This window comes from Leucoraja erinacea, chromosome 7 (assembly GCF_028641065.1).
Source record: "Leucoraja erinacea ecotype New England chromosome 7, Leri_hhj_1, whole genome shotgun sequence".
Classification (NCBI taxonomy): Eukaryota; Metazoa; Chordata; class Chondrichthyes; order Rajiformes; family Rajidae; genus Leucoraja; species Leucoraja erinaceus.
In genome coordinates, this window is record NC_073383.1 from 24,989,439 (window position 1) to 25,013,306 (window position 23,868).

The window sequence follows — 23,868 nt, forward strand, 5'->3', positions numbered from 1 at the left end:
TACTACGCACGCGCTAACCCGGCGTTCATGGCCCGCGACGTAATTGCGTCAGGCCGTTCGGAGCAAAGACAGCAAGCACGGGGTAGGAGAAGCTATAAGTAGCGGTGGTGGCGGCGCTGCCGGCTCGGCTCGGCTCGGCGTGTGGCGGCTGCGGTGGGCGGGTCGGTAGGTAATGGCGTCGGGTGTATCCGCTCGCCGTGGCTCCTGTCTTCATGTGCGTGGAGTGGAATAAAACGGCGGCAGTATTGTTACTCGGGCCAGTAGTCGGCCGGGATTCCTCCCGTCCTTCCTCCGGGGTGGGGGTGGTGGTCAGTGGGCTGGTCAGGGTGGGGGTCCGGGGTCTCTGGGCTTCCACATGGACGCCTGGCTGATGTTGAGATGCCGAGCTAGAGGTGTCTCGGCGGCTCAATGGTCTTGATGGCTGCACAACCCCCGGGCGACCTCGTGGTTGTGCGGCCACGGCCGAGAAGAGCGCGATCTGTGAAGCTAGTTTCTCTTCACAGGCAGTTTCCAGTGAAACTTGGCGATTAGTTTCCTTTGATCATGTATTGGGAACTAGGCGCACGTGTTTATTTAACCAGGAGTAAATGCGCACTGTAACTAGCATCAGTTTTATGCACAGTTGCTGTGTAATCCAACAGGCCCGGGCGCCTGTATTTTATTTATACAAGTAAAAAGCAGAATGTAATTTCCAAGCAACATAATATTTCTAACGAGTTTAAAGACATAGAATAGTTTGTTTTGGTTTGCAATACAAAACATAAGATCCATAGCAAATGATACATGCTTTCCATAAAACGAGATGGAGAAAAAACCTTTGTCATCTTAAAAGTCTAAGCCCCATTAAAAAGAGAGGAAGATACTCGAAGGCAAACGACATTTGCGAAGAAGGACGAAATTGCTGCTTCAGGATGGTCGATGATGGCTTAACTTCAGATTACTGGCATCCACAGTATTTGGCCACTGAGATCTTTTTAGATACATTCACCATTGGATTCAACGTGAAGTATCAATTTAAGTCAATTAGATGATTCATTTATAGTTGATTCCAATCACTTATAATTCCAATCACTGCACTTTCCTTTCCAATATACAATTTCCCATGTTTCCTATTGTAACTTTGCTCCATTGTCAGTTTCTTGCACTGATGGGAGCTATACTGCACATGCTGTCCTCTGCGAATGATTTTGATGACGGTTGTCTTCCAGTCAGTGATATTTGGATGAAGGAGAATTTTATGGAAATTTATAATCATTATAATAATAATAAAATTTAAGATCTAATTTAAAATTTAGGAAGAGAGTAAACCCTGACAGAAATCATGCTTAATAACATTGGTTTATACTTTGGCTCTGGGCTCTACTTGTCATATAACTGCCACTGGGGTTATCAAGATTAGTAACTGGCCAGTTTCTCTTATAGTTAAAGTTAACAATAATTGTGGGGTCTAGAATTTGACTGAAAATTACAATTATCATTGGGGAAGCAATTATTTTCTGAATATATGTCCTGAGGTAATTGTATTTGGAGCTGGTAGTGCTTGATAGCTAGATGGTTGTAGGGAAGATGCTGAAACTGGACATTATTTTCAGGCTCTGATGCCCTTTTCCTGATGGCAGGAGTGAAATGAGAGAGTGGTTAGTGTGTGGGTCTCTGATGCTGGTTACCTTTGAGAGGAAGCGACTCTTGCAGATCCCTTTGAAGGTGGGGAGGTCGGGACCCATGATGGACTGGGCAGTATTTACCCCTTTTTGCAATCATGACCTTTTCTTCCCAAAGTGTGAAAGGACTTATTTAGTTGGGAATGGCTTCACTTTTGTTTGAACTTTTCTCTTCCATTATCTTTTTTTCTTGTATAGATTTGCCAAAATGGCAGAAAATGGAATGGCACAAGAAATGACTCCCCTCGAGAAGAAAATATGCGAACAGATTGAAGTATGTAATACTAAAATGCATGTAAATGATGATAGAGATGTGATCACTGAAGTTTTCCAATCAACATTTCATTGATTTTTGTTTAATCTCGAAGATGTTCTGTCTTAAAACACTCAAAATTTCTTGCTGACCTTTAAACCCTGCTTGTGATAACAAGGAACTGCAGATGCTGGTTTAAACCTAAGAAAAGAACAAAACCCACAACAGCTGCCTCCTCCCACCTTCCCTTCTTTCTTCTACTTCTTGACCCCCACCCCCAGAAACCTTGCTGACTGTCACTGGTTTTCACCCCAACCCCTCCGCTCAACTTGTACCATGTACAATGGAGCCACAAGTGCAACTTTTCTATCCCTGAGCTTAACAATTTGTAACTCCGTAGCCTCTTGGGCCCACACCTGTGTCCTCATCTCTGGCCTTTGTCCAACAATCTGTCCATCACTAATCCTCTTGACCATTCCTGACTTGAAAAGTTATCTATCTATGTTCTCCAGGATGCCACCTAACCAGTACTGATTTATTCCTTATTCATTTTGTTCATTTCTGGTGGTGTGTATGGTGCTGCTCAAGGTCATTTTCTATATTATCATCTATATTCTGTTACCGTACAAAATTCCTTTAAAGACTGAGTTGGGAGACCTGTACTTAACTTCTCATTCATATCCTTCATGGCAAATTAGTACACTGATACTAATGGCTGCCAGTCCTTTATCAACTTTGAGCTCTTGTCCTCTTCTCCTTCTGTCCATTAAAGTACCATCTATGTCGTGCAGTAATTTCCTGACATCAATCTGACCTTCATACATTCCGACCCAATATACGTCACCTGTTCACTCCCTCCACAGACCCTGACCTGCTGAGTTTCTCCAGCTCTTTGTCTTTGCTCAAGATGCTAGCATCTATAGTTCCTTGTGTTTCATTCATGCGTAATTGTTCTCTTCTACATTTTTGTTTGTGTACCTTTGTGTACCTAATCAATAATCGAGACAATATTTATTATTTTATAACTTTTTTTAATAAATATTTTTCTTTAACTATCAATAATACAACTTGGGAGATAGGTCCGTAGGTCAGAGAACATAACTATTCATCTAGTCCCAGCCTGCTTGACTATCCAGCTCACATGCAGATCGGACTAATCCATCAAAAATAACCATGTGGCAAATCTATTTCAGAAGTCTGAAACTCTTTCTAGGTTCTTCTCAGTTGTGGAAGAAGTGTATAATTCTTTCAAATGCATGCTTCAGAATCATGACTAGTAGCAAGCCACTTGATAATTTGGAGAAATATACCTGATTCTGCCACATGCTCAGTTCAGGGACATTTCAATTAAAACAAAAAAAAGATTTTACTTGTTACAGCAAATTCAATTTGGCTAGAAAATTGCACAGGATTCTGCTTGCTGCAAATTTGTTATGCTATGCTGTGGTTCGAATGCAGATTTGTTTTCAGATTACAATTTATTACCCTAACTCATTGTCATTGATCATTTTAAATACTGCATTAGTCATTTGCACTAAAGTTTAAACTCGGGCAATTTCGTGTAGTGTTGAATTCAGAGTTCAATTTTTTAATTGTATCCTTTAATTAATTTTTTGTAGTAAATGCTTGTTCTGATAATAGGTCACGTTTACATTTCTTGGGGTTAAAGATTAAAAGCTTTAATACATCAGGCTTTCGGGTTGTCTCGGCGTTTCAGGGAGCAGATGGGGTAGGCACATTTTCTAGAAAGCGTATTTTGACAGTCTCTGTACTTTGTGTTTGTACAGTATTACTTTGGTGATCACAATTTGCCAAGAGATAAGTTTCTCAAAGAACAGATCAAGTTGGATGATGGCTGGGTAACCCTGGAAACCATGATTAAATTTAACAGGTAAGGAAAATTGCAATTGGTTAAAGCAACTAGTGGCATAAATTGTCTCTGAATCTTGAAAATGTCTTGCAGGTTAAGTCGTCTAACAACAGACTTCACCATAATAGTAGAAGGCCTCAATAAATCCAAAAGTGGACTTTTAGAAATAAGTGAAGACAAATCCAAAATTCGTCGTTCTCCAAGCAAGCCTCTACCTGAGTTTGAGGAGTATAAAACCTCCATTAAAGTCAGATCTGTCTATGTTGTAAGTATTCCCGGACTTTCTAACTGTAAATATTTAAATGTTTTTTAATTTTAATCTTAAATTATAGTTTATATGAAGGTGCATTTTCGTAAAAGCAGCTTTTTGGAAAGAAAAGAGGAGATTCCGAAATTAAAAAATATGTAGTCCATTAAGATACAATTTGAAAATACATTTTTAAGTCTGTTTATAATGTTTGTGTGTTATGTCAGTGTCTCCATTCAAATGTGGTTGGGGGGGGGGTTACGCCTATTCTTATTTTCAGTTGCTCTTGCTCAAAAGCAACGTCATAAGTGATAGAAGCAGAATATGGCCGTTCGGCCCATGAAGTCTGTTCTGCCATTCAATCATGGCTGATCTATCTCTCCCTCTTAACCCCATTCTCCTGCCTTATTCCCCATAACCCCTGACACCCGTACTAAACAAGAATCTATTTCTGCTGTAAAAATATCCATTGACATGGCCTCCACAGCCTTCTATGGCAAATAATTCCACAGATTCGCCACCCTCTGACTAAAGAAATTCCTCCTTGTATCCTTCCTAAAAGGTTAAGAAGGCTCACCAGTGTCTCTTCTTCCTGAGGAGACTAAAGAAGGTCCATCTGTCTCCTCAGATTCTGGTGAACTACCGCTGCACCATCGAGAGCATCCTTACCAACTGTATCACAGTATTGTATGGCAACTGCTCTGTCTCCGACCGGAAAGCACTGCAGAGGGTGGTGAAAATTGCCCAACGCATCACCGGCTCCTCGCTCCCCTCCATTGAATCTGTCCAAAGCAAGCGTTGTCTGCGAAGGGTGCTCAGCATCGCCAAGGACTGCTCTCACCCCAACCACAGACTGTTTACCCTCCTACCATCTGGGAGGCGCTACAGGTCTCTCCGTTGCCGGACCAGCAGGTCCAGGAACAGCTTCTTCCCTGCAGCTGTTTACACTACTCAACACTGTACCTCGGTGATTGCCCATCACCCCCCCCCCCGGACACTCCTCCCACCAGGAAAACAATACTATGACTGTATGCACGTAAATAGATTTATTTATTTATTTCTCATATTTATGATACTTCTAGGGAGATGCTAACTGCATTTCGTTGTCTCTGTACAGTACACTGCACAATGACAATAAAGTTGAATCTGAATGATGTTCTTTAATTCTGAGGCTATGACCTCCAGTCCTAGACTCTCCCACTAGTGGAAACATCCTCTCCACATCCACTCTTATCCAAACCTTTCAGTATTTGGTAAGTTTCAATGAGGTCCCCATTCATCTGTCTAAACTCCAGTGCGTACAGGCCCAGTGTTGTCAAATGCTCATCATATGTCAATCCACTCATTCCCGTTTCTGGCATCATTCTTGTAAACCACCTCGCGACCCTATCCAGAGCCTGCACATCCTTCCTCGGATATGGTGCCTAAAATTGCGCACAATACTCCAAATGCTACCTAACCAGCGCCTTGTAGAGCCTTTGCATTACATCCCTGTTATCTATGTGGCTGGAGCCAAGGCTGATCTTTTCTAATAAATTGCAGATTTGAAATGTCAGTGAATGTCAACAAAGGCTGTATAAAATTATGCAGACCAGATAAGCTGCAAAGAAGGCGGCGCTGTCCTGTGCACGGCTGCCCAGCCAGCAGCTGTCTGTCTCTTCATCTTTTATTTTTAGTTAGTTAAGTGTTTTGTTTGGAGGTCTAGACTTGTTTATGTGGGGGATAGGGAAACTACCTTTCAGGGTCCCTACCTGGTCGGAGAGGCAGCTTTTCTCCGGGCTGCAGCTTCGACCCGTCCTCGCGGCCTAGAGCGGCGTTTCCTGTCGGGGACCGCCCAGAACCTCGGCTTTGGCGGCTGCACAGCGCTGGAGCGCTATCGCAGAGCGGGCGATGCCTTGCCCGGGTCGCCGCGCTGGAGCTCCGGTGAGCTGAAGACCGCCCGGATAAACATCGCGGAGCTGCGGGCGGCGGCGCCGAACTTTACACCGGGAGCCTGGGATCTCTAGATGAGATCGCCAGTTGTGGAGCTCCAACCGGCGCGGCCTTGTCGGCTTCGGAAGCCGCGGCTTCCAGTGCGGAAGCGGCCGTTCCAGGGTTCCCAGGCCACTGGGAGGACTCTCCCGACGCCGGAGCAACATCACCTGGCGAGAACGGCCTGGAACATCGGGCCTCCGTAGAGGCAACTGTGGAGGCCTCAATGGCCTGACTATGGGTGAACTGGGGCTGGGGACTGGACTTTGTGCCTTCCCGCATGGTGGGAGCCATTGTGGGGGGGATGTTCTTTGTTTAAGATTTATTGGTGTTATGTCTGTATTCTTTTTTTTGTGTACTGCAAAATGGCAAAAAGCATTTCACTTCACTACACCTGGGTGTATGTGAATGTGACTGATAAAATACCTTTGACCTTTGATACCTTTGAGCTGGTCAATTACAATTTTGTAATTAACGGCTGTGGAGGCCAAGACATCGGATATTTTTAAAGTGGAGATTGACAGTTTCTTAATTAGCTACGACACAGGGCTCTGTTTTTTCTTCTGTTGCCAGCCGGGCAACCGAGGCAGCTTTTTAGGTTGCCAAATGACAGTTTAGGCAATCATTTAAGACGGCTTGCATGACGCGTGTGATTATGTGCTCGGACGAAGTGCGTAGTTACCAGTCGGAATTATACTCAATGAAGCATTCACATATTATTTGTGCTTCAAATAAAGTCACAAACTAATTCTGCTCCTATGTCTTATGATATTTACCAAAATGTTAATTTTACTTTCAAAAAACAGAAAGGCTTTCCTACAAGTGCCACACTGGATGAGATTAAGGATTGGTTTGATGAAAATGGACCTGTGGAAAATATACAAATGAGAAGAACACTGCAGAGACAGTTTAAGGCATGTATTTTTCTTTCTCCTCTTCCCTTCAACACACCCAAAAATGTTCAAGCCAAAAAAGACCTCGAGTGACTTGGTTGTTCCCACTGTTTACCAACAGGGATCAGTATTCGTCGTCTTCAACAGTCTAGATTCGGCCACGAAATTTGTAGAAACTCAAGGGTTGAAGTATAAAGAAACTGACATGATTATCCTTTTCAAGTAAGTTAATTTTGATGAAGCAACTGTAGCATGTTCTGAACAAGGTTACAGATTGTATATTTGGTCACCTGAAGACCGGGGGGGAATGGTCTCTCATGCAGAAAATACTCTGCTCTCTGGTTTGAAAGGGGGGGGGGGGGGGGGGGAGCCGGGATGTGCATTTTGTGAAATTTGATTTCCAGAGAAGTCAAGGGCCAAATAGCACTGCGATCAGAAGGCTTCTGTTACTGTTTCCAAATATCCCTGATGATCAGATGCCTAGACACAGTTGAAACAGATACTACTTTGGCATTGGGCTTGGTTGAGTGCTTATCCTGCTGTTTTACCACAAGTGCTTTGTGTTTTAACAGTAATAAGTAAAGTTGGTAAATTAAGTATAGACATATTTAAATTTAGTTTTAAACCTTTAACGCCATTTCAGTGAAGATTGGAGACGTGTCAATCGTCCAATTGATTGGGCTGAGCTCTATCTGTAAACTAAGGGGATAGATAGAATGTATCTATCCCGAATGCCCCCAGGACTTGGTTTGGAAACCCAAAAGAGGAAGAACAATTCTTGATGTACCCACATTTGACCCACACGGTGTTCTGTACTTTACTGATATGCAAGCAGGGAGTTCAGAGACTTCAGATACACTAACGGCGGCCAGCTGTGCCCCTATTTCAGCATATTACATGGAAGTGGAATTGGTCTCTAAAAGCTCAAATTCTTTCAAAGAATAATTGTTTATAGACTAATTGACTTTTTGATTGTCATTTCGTTTGGTTTTAGTCCAACACATCTACTTGTGTTTTCTGGCAAATACGTAATTCCAGTGTTCTCTGAACTGAAGTTAACGGTTCAGATCAAACACTGCACATAAGGTCTTTCCCCCATAGGACTTGGCAACAAAATATATTTGAATTAAGGTCTTGGGAGAAAGTTAGCAATTTTTTTAATCCTTTTTTTTTTATAGGTCATTGTATATGGCATTGTAATGCTTCTAGTAAGAGTACCCCATTAATGAGTGATTAAAATCTCCAGCTACTTAAATTTGGTGAGAAGGGCTTTTCAAATAAGCACATAAGATTGATAAGCTGAGTGATCAGAATTGTTTAGCGCTTCAATGTATTTAAGCATGTTTTTTCCTCTTCTTGCAGAGAGGCTTATTTTCAAAAAAAAGCTGAAGAAAAGAAACAGCATAAAGCAAAAAATAAGAAAAAGTGAGTAAATTGTACATCATATATTGTTGATATTTTGCACTTGAATAAGTTGTAATTGTTTCATTTTTAATTCATGTGAGGTGGTCAGGCTGGACAGATAACATTGAACTTGGTTTTGAGAAATGGTTTTAGAAACTGTTAATTGATTTTTGGGGATTAAATCTTTCAAATAGCATTTGTCAACAGTAGTCTTGACCAGATAACGTGTGCTTTTAGCTATGGACTGGGAACAAAAGTTAGCTATCCTTGCCCATAGTATGAACAGTATTATGCAATTCATTTAAGTAATATTTTCAGATTTTTTTTACTATAAGAAAAATCGACTGGATGCTATCTTTGTCTCCCTACATTAAAGTTTGGCTGACCAGGATCACTAAAATTACCAAAAGATCTGAATTATCCATGTTTTGTAGATTGCCTTGTTTGAAACAGTCTATTTTGTCTTCATTAGTGATAAAGAGCAGCAGAAAAATACTCAAGATATACTGGGCATGGTAAGTTGTTTTTGTATGTAGATGTATAATACAGATGTATTCAACAGTTTTTCACTGACACATTTAGGAAGGTTGTTTGGGAAACAATTTGCGCTATTGTAATTTTTTTTTTCAATTACTTAAAACATGCAAGTCCTTGAAGTTATCTTGAACTGTATGATAAAGTTACACCTGAAATTTTAAATGAAGTTATCTTTCCAGTTGGGGTGAGTGTACTATGAATAGCAAAACTGCAGACTTGGCTGAATTCAGTCAGACAGGCGCATTCACTGCATTTGATATGGCAGAATTCAGAAGTTGGGGAAAGCTTGGAAATCTTGCTTGGGTCCCACCTGTGCTTTGCATTAAGTTTGACTGACCAGGCATTTGTTATTTTAATCTTGCATTTGAATAATTTGGCGTGATGTCTATATGCGGTGCCTCGACACCATCTTGATGTGGCCAGGAGACTGCAGATGCTGGAAACAAACTGCTTGAGGAAATCAATGGGTCAGGTGCCATCTGTGGAGAGAAATGGACAGATGACGTTTCTGGTCTCAAGAAGGACCCAGACCTGAAATGTCATCTGTTCACTTCTCTCCACAGATCCTGCCTGACTTGTTGAGTTGCTCCTGCAGTTTTCTTGCACCATATTAATGTGTTTTGTATTGTACCTTTTAATGTACTGCCTTGAAGCACTGCATCAAATTCATTATCAATTAAAAGATTCAAAATTACGTATGGCAGTACAAAGTTTTGAGGAACATATTGAAAGTGGGAATTTTAGTGCTCGAGCAACTACATGCTTACCTCTTCTGGTGGGGGGTAAAAAAACAAAGATGTGCAAGCTGTCAGAATAAAATGCAAACATCTGGAGTTGAGGCTAGGGGGAGTCGTGAGTTGAGGATCAATGTTGATTTTTCAGTGACAAGTTGCATTTTAAAATAAACTGAAAATGTGTTTTTTTCAAAGAAATCCTTCGAAGAAAGAACAGAATGCTTGTTGAAATTTGCTGGTGATTTGACTGATCAGACATGCAGGGAAGATATGCATGAAATCTTCTCCACTCGTGACATCCAATGGATAGATTTTATACGGGGTGCTAAAGAGGTAAATTTTCATCTTAAGAATTTCAAAATTGAGTGTTTTATTTATAACGCATTCTGTAAAGATCCAATATGATTTATAGGGAAATATCCTTTTCAAAACCAACGCAAAAGAAATACTTGAAAAAGCAAAAGAAGGCCATGCTGGAAAATTGCTTTTGAGAGGCAAAGAAGTGACCTGGGAAATGGTCGAGGGTGAAGAGGCAAAAACTATTTTAAAGAAGATAATTGAAGACCAACAGGAATCTATGAACAAACAAAGGTCCAAAGGTAATGCTTGTTTGTAACTGGATTGTCATCTCCAGTATTTATTTCTTTATTTAAATAAAAAAAAACACACATCTTATCCACTCATAGCTCGAAGAGGTCGAGGTAAAGGAAGAGGAGGCAAGGGAGGTGGTGGACCGCAAAGAGTGCAGTTCCAAGGGAAGAAGACAACATTTGAGGATGAAGACAGCGATGGAATACAGGAAACTGAAGAACCCAGTAAGTTGGTAGACTTGCATTGTAGATATGGGGAAAACCAACAATTGGAAATAGTCATGTGGTGATGCACTTGTCTAAACTTTGAAAGTAGTTCGTTACAGGTAGAAATTCCATTATATCAATCCCAGAGTAAGGACTGCATTGCAAGCTAACAAAATAATATCTCAGATAATCATTGGGTTTCAATATATCCACATCTCACTACAGTTGAATCGGGACTCAAAATTAGCGGTTGCCCGGGTGCCAATGGCCACCTAAAATGCCGCCTGGCAACCTAAATGCCGTGTCATTTTTGCCCGGCTTGACACGGCAGATACTGGTTTATACCAAAGATATATCCAAAAAACCTAAAAAGCTGCCTAGGTTGCCCGTCTGGCAACGGGAAAAAAGGTTAAGTGAGAGCCCTGTGAATTTTTTACTGCCAACTAAAGAGCCTGTCTGACATGTTGGGCAGGAATGTTGTCTTTTAGTCACCTGTTAAATATTTCAGCTTTCCTTCAGTCCAAATCTTTACAAACCAGGGAAAACAAATGTCTGTTTCCGTCAGTATTTTTGATTGAGTATTACCTCGCATAATAAAAAATGTAATTTATTTTACATGGAAAGTTTCACTTGGTACATATACCATCTATCATTGCTGTGAATATAATATGTTCCTGTACTTAAGTGAGGGGAAACCCCAGTTTTTATTAGAACAACAGTGATTAAATCTAGAGATGGTTGGGTGGTTGATTATTAGATTTGGACATATATTTTATAAGCTCAGGATTTTAAAATCATGGTGCCTGCTTAGTTTTGTATGATTGCTTTGTACTGAAAATCTGTTTTAAACTAACCAAACTGTTTGATGTAATGTAGCTGCTACAAGTCCGAAGAAGCGAGCTCTTGAAGAAATTGAATCGGGGGAGGAACCTGCAGCAAAACAATCAAAAACTGAAAATGAATCTGGTGATCAATGAAATTGCTTGTGGCCTATAAACCGAACAAGTTGACAACGTGCGGCTTCCAAGGAGTTTTCACTGTGTAATTCTGACATCCTCAACATTGGTTCTGCTGAATGTCTTGAAGGATGGAATTTATTTAGCTGAGAACCGGATGAAGTCCACTTCAATGTCAATCTGCAATTAAAAAGTGTGAAATGCTGTAAATTGAAAGATGCCTTAAGTGCATGCTTTAAAGAGTGGATGTTTTTATAATAACATTGTTAAAACGTTATTTTGGTGTAGTGCCGTATATTAGTTTCCTCATATGGATTATTTAATCTTGGGAACTAAGTATTGTGTACTTAAAGTGCAAAAGTTTGACATTTTTATTTATAAAAATACTGTAGCGCTAGTATGCAAATTTAAGCCTCAACACATGCAGTAGATTTGTTACCAATTTTAAGTTCATCTACCGAGACCATTGGTTTAGGTGTGAATGAAGATTTACAATCTAAATGTGCATTAAAATCACCACCTTTAGAAAATGATAGGAATTGCAAATATGATTGTATACTATTGTTGGTAACATTAGGTTAAGAGACCAAGTTGAATGAAACCAGTTTTCCCAGACCAAACTGTATTGACAGTTGATGTGATTTTTGCTAATTTGTGGGTTGCATGGTACTGGGGGAAAATATGAAATGAAATGAGAATTACAAAGTGGGCTGTATATAATAGAAATTGTATCAACTTTTCTACTTGCTTCGAGTTCCTTAACATGTACTCTACAGAATAAAGGAACAACAAAGCTATTTTGTTTATCGATTTAGAATTCTTGTTTCATACATTTGTAGTGTTATTCAGCATGGAAATGGGTCCTCTGGCCCAATTCTTCCAATGGAAGTTCCAGAGACCTGATCTTGGCTGTCGTTTGTGGAAATTGCATGTTCTCCCTGTGTCCTTGTGAATTCCCTCGGGTGTTCTACTTTACTACCGCATCCCAAAGACGTGTGGGTTTGTAGGTTAATTGGCCTCTGCAAATTGCCCCCAGTATGTAGAGGGTGAATGGGAAAGTGGAAGATCTGGTGTGAAGGGCCTATTTCCATAATCATCTAAAGTATTTAAGAAGGAACTGCAGATGCTGGAAAATCAAAGGTACACAAAAATGTTGGAGAAACTCATCGGGTGCAGCAGCATCTATGGAGCGAAGGAAATAGGCAACGTTTCGGGCCGAAACCAGACTGGTGGGGGGAGGTGGGGAGAAGGGAAAAAGGAGGAGGGAGAGGTAGGAAGGGGAGGAGATAGCAAGGGCTAACAGAATTGTGAGAATTCAATGTTCATGCCACCAGGATGCAGACTCCCCAAGCGGAATACGAGGTGCTGTTCCTCCAATTTCCAGTGTTGTTCACTCTGGCCGTGGAGGAGGCCCAGGACAGAGAGGTCGGATATGGAATGGGAGGGGGAATTGAAGTGCTGAGCCACCGGGAGGTCAGGTTGGTTAATGCGGACCGAGCGGAGGTGTTCGGCGAAACGATCGCCAAGCCTACGCTTGGTCTCACCGATATAGATCAGCTGACATCTAGAGCAGTGGATGCAATAGATGAGGTTGGAGGAGGTGCAGGTGAACCTCTGTCGCACCTGGAACGACTGCTTGGGTCCTTGAACGGAGTCGAGGGGGGAGGTAAAGCGACAAGCGTAGCATATCTTGTGGTTGCAGTCATCTAAAGTAATTCCATTAGCCTGCATTTGGCTTGTTTCCTCTAAATCTTTCCTATTCAAATGTCTTGAATGTTGTAATTGTACCTTATCCGGAAGCTTGTTTCATATTGCCACCCCCGTCTGTGGAAATACTTGCCTCTTAATCTTTCCCGTCATCTGAAAACCTTTTTTCCTTTCGATTTATACTTACCCCTGGATAAAAGACTGTGCCCCTCAAGATTTTATAAACCTAGTCTTCCCTCAACCTCCTTTTCTCCAGAGAAAACCCTGCCCATCCAGTCTCCTTGTATCTCAAGTCTGTCAGTGCAGTCGCCATCTTTGTGATTTTTTTTTTAAACACCTCTAATTTAAGCACAATCAGCTGTATAGATGCAATGAATATGGTCTAACCAACATTTTGTACAACTAGCATGATGTCCAACTCTTGTTGCTCAGTGTACTGTTAGGCGAGTGTGCCGTACATCCAGTATACCTGTCACCACTTTCAAGGAACTATGTACTTGTAATACAAGGTCTGTTCAATTATGTTCCCCAGTGTCCTGCCATTCACTATGTCCTGGTGTAGTTCAGACCAATGCAAAGTGACACATTTTGTTAAATTCCATCTGCCAATTCTACCCACTTAAGCAGTTCGTCAATATCCTATTGTAACTAAGGTACACAAAAAAGCTGGAGAAACTCAGCGGGTGCAGCAGCATCTATGGAGCAAGGGAAATAGGCAACGTTTCAGGCCAAAACCCTTCTTCAGAAGAAGGGTTTCTTCTGAAGAAGGAATGGAGCGAAGGAAATGGGCAACGTTTCGGGCCGAAACCCTTCTTCTGAAGAAGGGTTTCGGCCCGAAACGTTGCCTATTTCCTTCGCTCCATAGATGCTGCAGCACCCGCTGAGTTTCTCCAGCTTATTTGTGTACCTTCGATTTTCCAGCATCAGCAGTTCCTTCTTAAACACATCCTATTGTAACTAGATGTATTTTACTGCTGACTACACTGATTCTTGGGCAAACATGCTAATGACATATACATTGTCACCCCAATCAATAGTTTGAGTGAATGTTTCATGTGGTAATTAATATAGATCAAAATATGATCTGACTTACTGATTTCCTCTTGTGAAACTTGTATGTTGCTGGTAGGTCATACCGAAGCTCTGTTAAAAGAAATTTCAGATACTAATTTTCTTACAGGGTATTATGGAAACATTGTGAAAAGGCTCTTAGCGAGGTCACATCTGGAATATTGTACATCATAGCGGCACGGTGGCGCAGCAGTAGAGTTGCTGCCTTACAGTGAATGCAGCACCGGAGACCCGGGTTCGATCCTGACTATCTGTACGGTGCTGTCTGTACGGAGTTTGTACATTCTCCCTGTGTCCTGGTTTCTTTGGTTTCCTCCCACACTCCAAACACGTACAGGTATGTTAGTTAATTGGCTTGGTAAATGTAAAAAATTGTTCCTTGTGGGTATCGCTGGTTGGCGCGGACCCAATGGGCCGAAAGGGCTGTTTCCGCGCTGTATCTCTAAACTAAATTTTGGTCTTGCATAAGAGATACTTGCCATGGAGGGCAGTTTGAAGGAAGTTCAAGAGACCAATTTGTGATATGCAGGAGAAATTCAGCCAACTGGGCAGAGTACTAGAGAGGTTCTAAGCATGAAATAGTGAAATGTGCAAATATCTGACACCTTTACAAATGGGTGCAGGATGGATAATTCTGACTAAGGGTCTAGAATTGGATGTCAACAGGATAAGGCACAAGACAAGATGGTGGACAATTCTCTGGTCAGAAATCTGAATATATTGAAGATAGAAGGAAATGCCAATGCTGGAATCTTGGGGGGAAAAAAGGTGATGGAGGTACCGGGCGGACAGCATCTGTGGAGGAAAAAAGGTCACAAACTACTGGAGTAACTCAATGGGTCAGGCAGCATCTCTGGAGAAACATGGTGAGGTGACGTTTTGGGTCAGGAGTCTGAAAAAGGGCACTCATCCAAAATGTCACCTATCCATTTTTTTTTTGGTAAATCAGCACCTGTGGAAGGAATGGACAAGTGACATTTCAGGTTGAGGTTCTTCAGAGTGAAGAACAATCCTGACCCAAAACAACGCCTGTTCATTCCCTCCACAGATGCTGCCTGACCCGCAGATTCCCCTAGCACTTTGTGATTTGCTGAATCTATTGAAGGTAGATTGGCAACAAGTAGGTATAGGTTTGAACGAGAGAATGAGCCATAATTATACTGAGTGCTGGAACAGGTGCAAATAGTACATATTTACCTCTATTTTCTTTCTCTGCAGAGGTGGAAATGAACTAGTGGAATAATTCAACTACAACACATTTTAAATGGTAGGAGATTTTAGACTGATCTTCATTGTTAGTAACAACAATAGTTAGTTCCTTAAAGGGATGATGCAAATATACCATTAAATCACTTGCTAAAACGCACCAACCTTTTTTCTCATAGTCGATACACTGGCTTTAAATTTGTATTGGAAGTATGTATGAACCTTGCATATAGTGAAATTTACTTTACTGGATAAATTGACTTACCAGCAATTACTTCCATCGTTACTTTCCATTCATCAGCCTTCTTGTTAATATGCTGCAATGGAAGTTAAGATTTAGATAATACACCAGCAAAAAAGTGCTCTTTAAAGAAGAAAACCATCATAGCTTTTTCTCAATTAACAACTATCATATTCTGAAATTGTTTCCTATATATTGTAGGCTTACTCTAGTGAACTCAAAGGATATTAAGTGATGATATTTAACATTTGAGGTTGGTCCAAGCCAATTGTTTCCTGGACATTTTAGTTGGTTTGTAGCTTGTTTTGGTTTGGTGATTTTATGCATTTTCTAGTAGTTCCAGATAGCAGTGTAAATTATTTTTATTTTATTATCACTGTGAAAGGTGAATTGCCCATTTTAAGGCTTCAACTAATACTTGTAAAACAATTTTGTCACAAGCTTCTATTTACTTTATGGGTAAATACATCTAACCTGGCAATCAAACTAATTTTCAAAATTCCACATTCATCTATGCAACTTTTTATCTCAACTCAGAAGACTAAGGTAAGAACATGAGTGAAATAGAAGTAAATATGAAAATATTCCTGATTTAGTAGCGATTTATAGTCTTATAGGAAATGGGAACAGAATATCTTGGCTGTGTTGTACGTGTGATTTTTTTTTTTCCAGCTGAAGACAACCCATAAGTTTGTATAGATTCTGCCTTGGAAGACTTTGTATATGTAACACAAGATAAATAATGTACTGAACTCTAATTGAGCACATTTTGAGCTTGCTTTTCTTTTGTGTAAAGGATATGGAGGTTAAAGTTTCATTTTTTTCACAGCAAATAGCAGGACCCTGGGGACCATTACTGAACAGAAAGTACAATACATGGCACCCTAGTTTTTTTGTTTAAATGCGGTAAGGATGTTGCTGCAAAGTGGTAAGCTGTTGTATTTGCTTTTAAAAGTGATGGCGACCAATTTCTTGAACCACTACAAACCACCAATTGAAGATGCCTGTAGATGCTCAGGTTGGCACAACAATAGAGCCGCTGCCTCACAGCACCAGAGGGTTCGATCACGACAACGGGTGCCGTCTGTGTGGAGTTTATACATTCTCCCTGTGACTAGGTGCTCCCACATCCCAAAAGATTTGTAGATTAAATGGCTTATGTAAATTGCCCCTTGAGTAGGATGCAAAAGTGGAATACCATAAAACTAGTGTATGGGTGATTGATAGTCGGTGTGGACTCGGTGGCTGAAGGGCCTACTTTTCACGCTGTCTCTAAACTAGACTAAAGTGGAAATTACTGGGGAAAAAGACCCAGCGACAAAGAATTAAGGCACAATTTACAAGACAGAACATAAACATGATTGTGGACAAAAAAGCTAGAGAATCTCAGCGGGTGAGGCAGCATCTATGGAGCGAAGGAATAGGTGACTTTTCGGGTCGAGACCCTTCTTCAGACTGGCATAAATCCATAGATGCTGCCTCACCTGCTGAGTTTCTCCAGCATTTTTCTGTACCTTCGATTTTTCCAGATTGTGCATTTCTTTCTTAAACATAAACATGATTGTGTTCTTCACAAAAATACATGATGAAATAATTCTTTAGAAGATGTGATTTTTTTCAATTTCTGGAGTATAAAATTTGGGTGAAGATGGTCACTAATCCAAATTATTGTCTATATCAATAATCAATATGAAACCCATTCTTGGCTGCAGGATAGCACCATAAATTTACTTACTTCTCTAGTTGCTGTTTTATGAAGGGAATACACAGCTGTTCTGGCCATATCTAGAGCAGATTTAAGAAATATCATGTCCATACCTATGAAGAAAACAGATTTGAAAAAGTAAACTATGCAATGAGTTTGGCGCTTTTGGTTACATTTCAAATGTTATCAGAATGTTGCTAGTCTGACTGCCTTTTGTATTGGTGAAGGGCTTAATTTGTCTTTTATTTGCTTCCTCAAGCAGGTTAGCTGGCGAAGTAACCAGATTATACGGCATGGATTTTAGAGAGTTATAGTTAGCTGATCGCCAGATGGCAGTAGTAGTTGGATGCCCAATGGCTTCCTTGCTCTAAGATTCCAATTCTTGATTACTTTTGAATTAAACAGCAATGTGTCAACTTGCTAAGTGCTTGAACAATAGTGGTCAAAGTGGGGAAAACACCTGATAGTAGTCAATATGGAACTTTGGCTTAATAATCACAATAATACAAGTATGTTTTGCAACATACGAGGAATTTCATTTGCCAAGTCAGTCATACAAATAAAAAGCAACATAACACACAAAACACATTTTAACATAAACATCCACCACAGAGACTCCTCCACATTCCTCACTGTGATGGAAGGCGAAAAAAAGTTCAATCTCTTCCCTCAGCTCTCCTACGGTCGGGGGCCTTGAGCCCTCCGTTGACGGGATGATCTTGACTCCTGTAGTCGGTGGCGTTTTGGACCCTCCGCGTCGGAACGATCCAGCTCCTGCATCAAAACCCCCCCTCTATCCGATGTCAGCTCCCTGGTGCCAGCAATCGAACCGCGCGTCGGGGCTGGTCAAGCCTCTGCGTTCATTGGAGCTCCCGACTAGCCTCTCCCGACTGCGAGCTCTTGATGGTAAGTCCACAGGCTGCGGTGGAGCGATCCCAGGGATCGGCTCCGATATTATGTTCACGCCCTGCGGTGGGGCCCAAGGTCAGTCCAAGGAGGCCTCCTGCTCCATCAATGGTGGGCAGCAAAACGACCGGAGACACGACCCGGAAACATCGCATCTCTGGCAAGGTAAGAAACTGAAAAAAAAGTTCCCTCCCCCACATAAAACAAACCGGGGAACATTTACACAAACTTATAAAACGCACTAAAATTTTTTTTAAAAGACGAAAAACAGAGTGCTGGCGGGGCTGCCAATCGTTCGGCGCCCCTGGTGGTAACTATCTTGTAAGAGCATTTGCCATAGTAGTATTTTAGTGCAGTGATGCCATTCATGAGGGGTTACTGAATTTGCATAAGTTTAACTCAAATGAACCCCAATATTCCCATTCAGTGAATGCCAGTATTCAACGAACTCTGAGGAGTGCTGTTTCTGGCCATTGTATACATTTCAAACAGTATCAGTTAAAAATGTGACAATTTCAGATTTTTGGAATCCATGTGCGGTCAGGTGATGTTTTGGGTCGGGATCCTTCTTCAGACTGATTGTGGTGGTGGGTGGTAGATAAATCTGAAAGACAGGCAAAGCAAAACCTACGAATGTTATGTGGATAGGGGGGGGTTTTGATTGGCAGATGGGTGGACAAAGGCTAACTGAGAGATAAAAGTGACGTAAAATGCTCAAGTAACTCAGCCGGACAGGCAGCATCTCTGGAGAAAAGGAATGGGTGACGTTTCGGGTCGAGACCCTTCTTCAATTACAGGAGTGGAAGGCAATCTCATCTCCATTACACAGCTACATCTCTTCACCAGATAAAAGCTGTCCAGGGTCTGACCTCCCCAGAGGAGTATGGGTGAAGCTCAACAGACTTTGTATTGGAGTTGGGAGTTTCAATGCCAGCATGTGGAGATGGGGACTCTGCCAGAGCCCAGCCTGTGAATGTAGAGCAGAACAACAGACAGCCAACCATGTCATCTCTGGGTGCCCGCTCTACCACCCACCAAGTGGAGCTCAGGGCCTGGCAGACATTGACACAGAGACAACAACCTGGCTGCTCAACACCCAGCTTGAGATCTAACTATACCTTTGGTTTATGTTTCATTCGCAAGAAGAAGATGAGATACATAGTAAAGTGCCAGACAATTTACCTTTATTGTGCTTAGTCCCAAAGGGCGGATTCATTATTACAGTGTCAAATTTTTTAGATAAGTTGTCAGTTTGTTTAGAACAAACATCATACTGAACCATATCGATATTGGCCAACTCAAATTCCTCTGCATTTCTGTTAAATATACCAAGAGCATCTTCATCAATATCAACTCCTAGACATAATCTGAAAAAGAAAAAAACAAATTAGAGAGGAATGTTTATTCATTTCAGTTTTTTTTACTGTGACTTGGCTTTTTGCCCTGTGCATCCATTATCATGTTCCTTAATTGGGTTTGTCTTAAATTTTAAGCATACCACCTAATTAATTGACATCTGATTGACAATCCTAAATATTCAATACCTCCAGCAAAACACAATCTGCTGGAGGAACTTGGGGCAGGCAACAACGGTGGACGCCCTCCTTTGGACTGAAACTAGTCTCTTGTGTCTCCATTTTACTGCTCCCTTCCAGCATCTACAGTCTCCAGTGTCTCCATTCAATCCCTCCACCCTGTAAGACAATGGCTGCTCCGAGTATAGTCCACACTGTCCAAACCTATGACTTCCATCAATAAGAGGGATCAAGCACATGGACAGTTCAGTTCTTGATTTGTGAGATTTTCCCTTCTTCTTTACTTCATTTTAGCTACCTCACATGAACAAGTATCGCCTTTTAAATGGATAAGCCAAACAGTTTACCCTATGTTTGCTTTTCCCAGTGGTGTGTTTGTCAATGTTGAATGTCTTTGAATCTTTTTCTGTTCACCATGCAATCATTTGTCATTACTCAGTCTATTATGTAGGTGCTTGGTGTGGACATCAAACATTTTTCTAACATGTCCTGCCCATCTGATCTGCGATTCTTTCAACAATATGTAGATGCTGTGTGGGTGTCTGGGACAGAATCAGTGACTGTCATCCTGTCTAGCCACTTGAAACCAGCAAACAAGTACATCACTTTGAGTGTTAGAGGAAACCGGACCATCTGGAGAAAATCCATGCGGTCACAGGGAGAACGTACAAAGTATGTACAGTCAACACTCCAAGGGTAAGATCGAACCCGGGTCTCTGGTGTAAGGGAGCAATACCACTGTGCCACCCACAAAGCTGTGGACAGTTTGCAGCTCCTGCAGCTAGGAGTTGACTCAAAGCGCAACCATGGAAACTTTAAAATGTGGGCTACTTAACCCCGTCTCATTGAGGATGTTTGCTCATTTGGCAGCATCCTCAACTTTTGGGCAGGATTAACGGCATTCTGTTTTGTCAGAAATAGCATTTTATGTGGTAGATTGAATTGAAATTCTTTCTATATGATCTCCATCTTATGGGTCTAGAAAATTGGGAAATTTGGTTGTGCTAAAATGTTTCAGCACATCTACACAGCACTTTAAAGAAATCACTGAATATGAAGCTCTTGGGTATGTGTGAACATTGGATAATACTATAAAATTAAAGTTATAACTTTAGCTTAGAAAATAACTGCTAAATTACAGAACGCATGCATCAATGCCTACAAAATTATCGCCAAGCTAGTAATTTAACTGGAAAAGGTTGAATTGTGCAGAAAATATCAGCAATCTTAGAAAACTGATATCACTTTTAGACACATCAATGAAAATAGCTGCAAATTGAAAATAATCCTGACGCAACATTACATTAGATTTTTAAGCAAAATCTATAAAGTTGTGTATATGTCTACAACTTCTTACTATGTTCAAATATGAAGGTAAATGCTTCACTGATGTTTTTTGCAATCTACTTACCCTGCATTCAGCATGGCTGCTCCAATACTTAGAACTCCACATCCGCACCCAAGATCAGCAACAAGTTTATTCTCAATGTCATCGAATCTTGTGTGTATTGTATAAAGCATACATGCTAAAAAAAAAAGGAAGATTATTTTTCACGTCTAAAAACACTTGAGATTTATGAAGTCCCTGGACATTTTGATTACACTGTATTTGTGAGACAAATGCTGAACTTTTTGACATAACTACTCAGGATATGGTGAAATTAAGAAGACAAGATGAATTTAAAGGGGTAATATCCTGACAGATTGAGAATTCATTATTGGACTGAAACCAAAAAGTGGGACAAACAGAACCTCCTGATGCTGGCAGTCTGTGACAAATTTTTGGGGCCTAGCTATTCAGTCATCAACGATTTGGTCGAGAGGACCATACAACATAGCAAAGGAACAGGCCCTTTGGCGTACAATGTCTGCGTTGAACATGATGCTGAGATAAACTATATCTGCACATGCTCCATATTCCTCCATTCCATGCACATCCATGTGCCTGTCTAAACAATTCAACACTACCAAATGTCACATTTCCAACTTTGTTGATAATACGAAATGATTTTAAAAAGTCAAGAGGATAGGGACAAGCCAAGAGAGTGGGCAAGAACATAACATGGAATATAATGTGTAAAAATGTGAGGCCTACTCAATTCTTCTACTTATGTTCTTGTGAATTAATCAGCGTGACCTTGATTGCATGATTCAGTTCCATCGTTGAGATATGAGAAGAGCTACCATTGCTCTTGACTTAGTTACCTGTTTACCTTTTGGTTATTTGTGTTGGGTGGGCGAAGTAAGCCAAGATCTCTCATTTTGAACTATAATTATATATAAAGTTGCTGAACATTTAATTAGATTGTGTAATTTCACCCAAATGTTCAGCCACTGTCATTTCCTTCAGTACTACATCTGGGACCAGGTCAGAAAATCTACATCATTGCAGTAATTGCTAAAACCTATGCTAGCTTGTATAATAAAACTATTTTACTCCGGCACGTTCGAGACTTTGGTGCTGAAGTGGTAGATATTGTATGTTGCAACAAGGGTAAAACTCAACACAGCCTGAAGGAATACGTAATACAATGGAAGATGATTGTTGGAAGGCACTCACTGTGCAAGAGCCAGGGGCACAGGCAAGAGGTTTTGTGAATATGAGTGAAACTGCAGTATAGTCTGTTTCTCTGGTAGCCAAGGTCAAGGATATCTGGGAGCAGGCACAGCTCATTCTGAAAGGGGAGGGTAAGCAGCCAGAGGTTGTGGCCAATATTGGTATCAACGGGACAGGTAGGTAGATGGATGTGGTGCCGCAAAGAGGATTTATGGAGTTAAGTAGTAAAAGGAGGACAACCAGGGTTGTAATCTCAGGATTACTCTCTGTGCCACAAGCTAGCAAGGAACAGGAGGACAATACAAATAGACACAGTACTAAGAAGCTGGTGCAGGGGAAGAGAGCTTCAGGTAGATGAATCGTATATGGTGAGCGTAGGCTTGGCGATCGCTTCGCCGAACTCCTCCGCTCGGCTCGCAATAACCAACCTGATCTCCCGGTGGCTCTGCACTTCAACTCCCCCTCCCATTCCGAATTCGACCTTTCTATCCTGGGCCTCCTCCATGGCCAGAGTGAGGACCGCCATAAATTGGAGGAGCAGCACCTCATATTTCGCTTGGGCAGTCTGCACCCTAGCAGTATGAACATTGACTTCTCTAATTTCAGGTAGTCCTTACTTCCTCCTCCCCTTCTCAGCTCTCCCTCAGCCCACTGGCTCCACCTCTTCCTTTCTTCTTCCCGCCCCCCACCCTCACATCAGTCTGAAGGGTTTCGACCCGAAACGTTGTCTATTTCCTTCGCTCCATAGATGCTGCCTCACCCGCTGAGTTTCTCCAGCATTTTTGTCTACCATATGAATCATTGTGCTGTCTTCCAAGGAAGGTAGGACCTAAACAAGAGGGAGGGGTTGCTTCTGAACTGGTTGGGCACCAATATCCTTGTGTGATTTGCCAGTGCTACTCTGGAGGGGTTTAAACGTGTCTGGCAGAGTGGAGGGGGGGGAGGGGAGAGAAAGAGAACAGAATGCAATGGTGTGGTAAATGGGCAGTACCCAAAGCAAATTGGATAGCAGAACGCTAAAAGGTCATGCAGAAGAACAGTCGGTGCGGTGAGGAAGGTCTGACAAACTGGACTGCATTTACCTTAATGCAAGAAGCCTGACCTACAACAGACTTATTATTGTACTATATTTGTTTGTTTATGTGTGCATGTGTATATATACAAGCTGAACTTGTTTATCTCCCATTATGTACTATGTTTACATATTCTGTTGTGCTGCAGCAAGCAAGAACTTCATTGTCCTATCTGGTACATCATAAGTTCATAGTTATAGGAGCAGAATTAAGCCATTTGGTCCATCAAGTCTACTCCACCAAGTCTACTCCACCATTCAATCATGGCTGATCTATCTTTCCCTCTTAACCATATTTCCCCCATAACCCGACACCCATCATAAACCTCTATAATGTTATCTCTCCGTCTCCTGTGATAGACACAAAGCTGGAGTAACAAGAATCAAGAGTGTTTTATTGTCATATGTCCCGGATGGTACAATGAAATTCGTACTTGCTGCAGCACAACAGAATATGTGAATATGTAAACATAGTACATAATGGGTGAAGAGAAAAAAACTTAGACAGCATCTCTGGAGAAAAGGAATGGGTGACATTTTAGGTT

At 41.3% G+C, this 23,868-nt stretch overlaps 2 protein-coding genes across 4 annotated transcripts in view; one reads left to right on the forward strand and one right to left on the reverse strand.

The window, feature by feature from the left end:
• ssb (small RNA binding exonuclease protection factor La) lies at positions 1-12,118 on the forward strand. Of its 2 annotated transcripts, none has more exons than XM_055638007.1 (12): positions 1-82; positions 1,860-1,935; positions 3,702-3,805; positions 3,878-4,049; positions 6,809-6,916; positions 7,017-7,117; positions 8,258-8,320; positions 8,772-8,814; positions 9,766-9,903; positions 9,983-10,169; positions 10,257-10,385; positions 11,244-12,118. In XM_055638007.1, exons 2-12 carry the CDS (start codon positions 1,870-1,872, stop codon positions 11,342-11,344), a joined length of 1,212 nt encoding a protein of 403 aa, XP_055493982.1. In that variant the 5' UTR covers positions 1-82; positions 1,860-1,869; the 3' UTR covers positions 11,345-12,118. The 2 variants fall into 2 exon arrangements, with proteins under 2 accessions (XP_055493982.1, XP_055493983.1); XM_055638008.1 differs by having other exon boundaries at positions 21-165.
• The window catches only part of mettl5 (methyltransferase 5, N6-adenosine), a 21,020-nt gene continuing 7,328 nt past the window's right edge, over positions 10,177-23,868 (reverse strand). For both annotated transcript variants that reach the window (XM_055638009.1, XM_055638010.1), the window contains exons 3-8: positions 21,106-21,220; positions 19,342-19,526; positions 17,284-17,366; positions 15,573-15,624; positions 14,124-14,173; positions 10,177-11,503 (exon numbers count right to left, since the gene is read on the reverse strand). In XM_055638009.1, the coding sequence (XP_055493984.1) occupies positions 11,462-11,503; positions 14,124-14,173; positions 15,573-15,624; positions 17,284-17,366; positions 19,342-19,526; positions 21,106-21,220 (527 nt within the window). In that variant the 3' untranslated portion in view covers positions 10,177-11,461. The remainder of the gene's footprint in view (positions 11,504-14,123; positions 14,174-15,572; positions 15,625-17,283; positions 17,367-19,341; positions 19,527-21,105; positions 21,221-23,868) is intronic.

Coding starts and splice junctions, on each gene's coding strand:
- ssb (XM_055638007.1), top strand. CDS start 1,870: ATGGCAGAAAATGGAATGGCACAAGAAATGACTCCCCTCGAGAAGAAA. Junction 6,917..7,016: donor CACTGCAGAGACAGTTTAAG/GCATGTATTTTT, acceptor GTTTACCAACAG/GGATCAGTATTCGTCGTCTT. Junction 10,386..11,243: donor ACAGGAAACTGAAGAACCCA/GTAAGTTGGTAG, acceptor GATGTAATGTAG/CTGCTACAAGTCCGAAGAAG.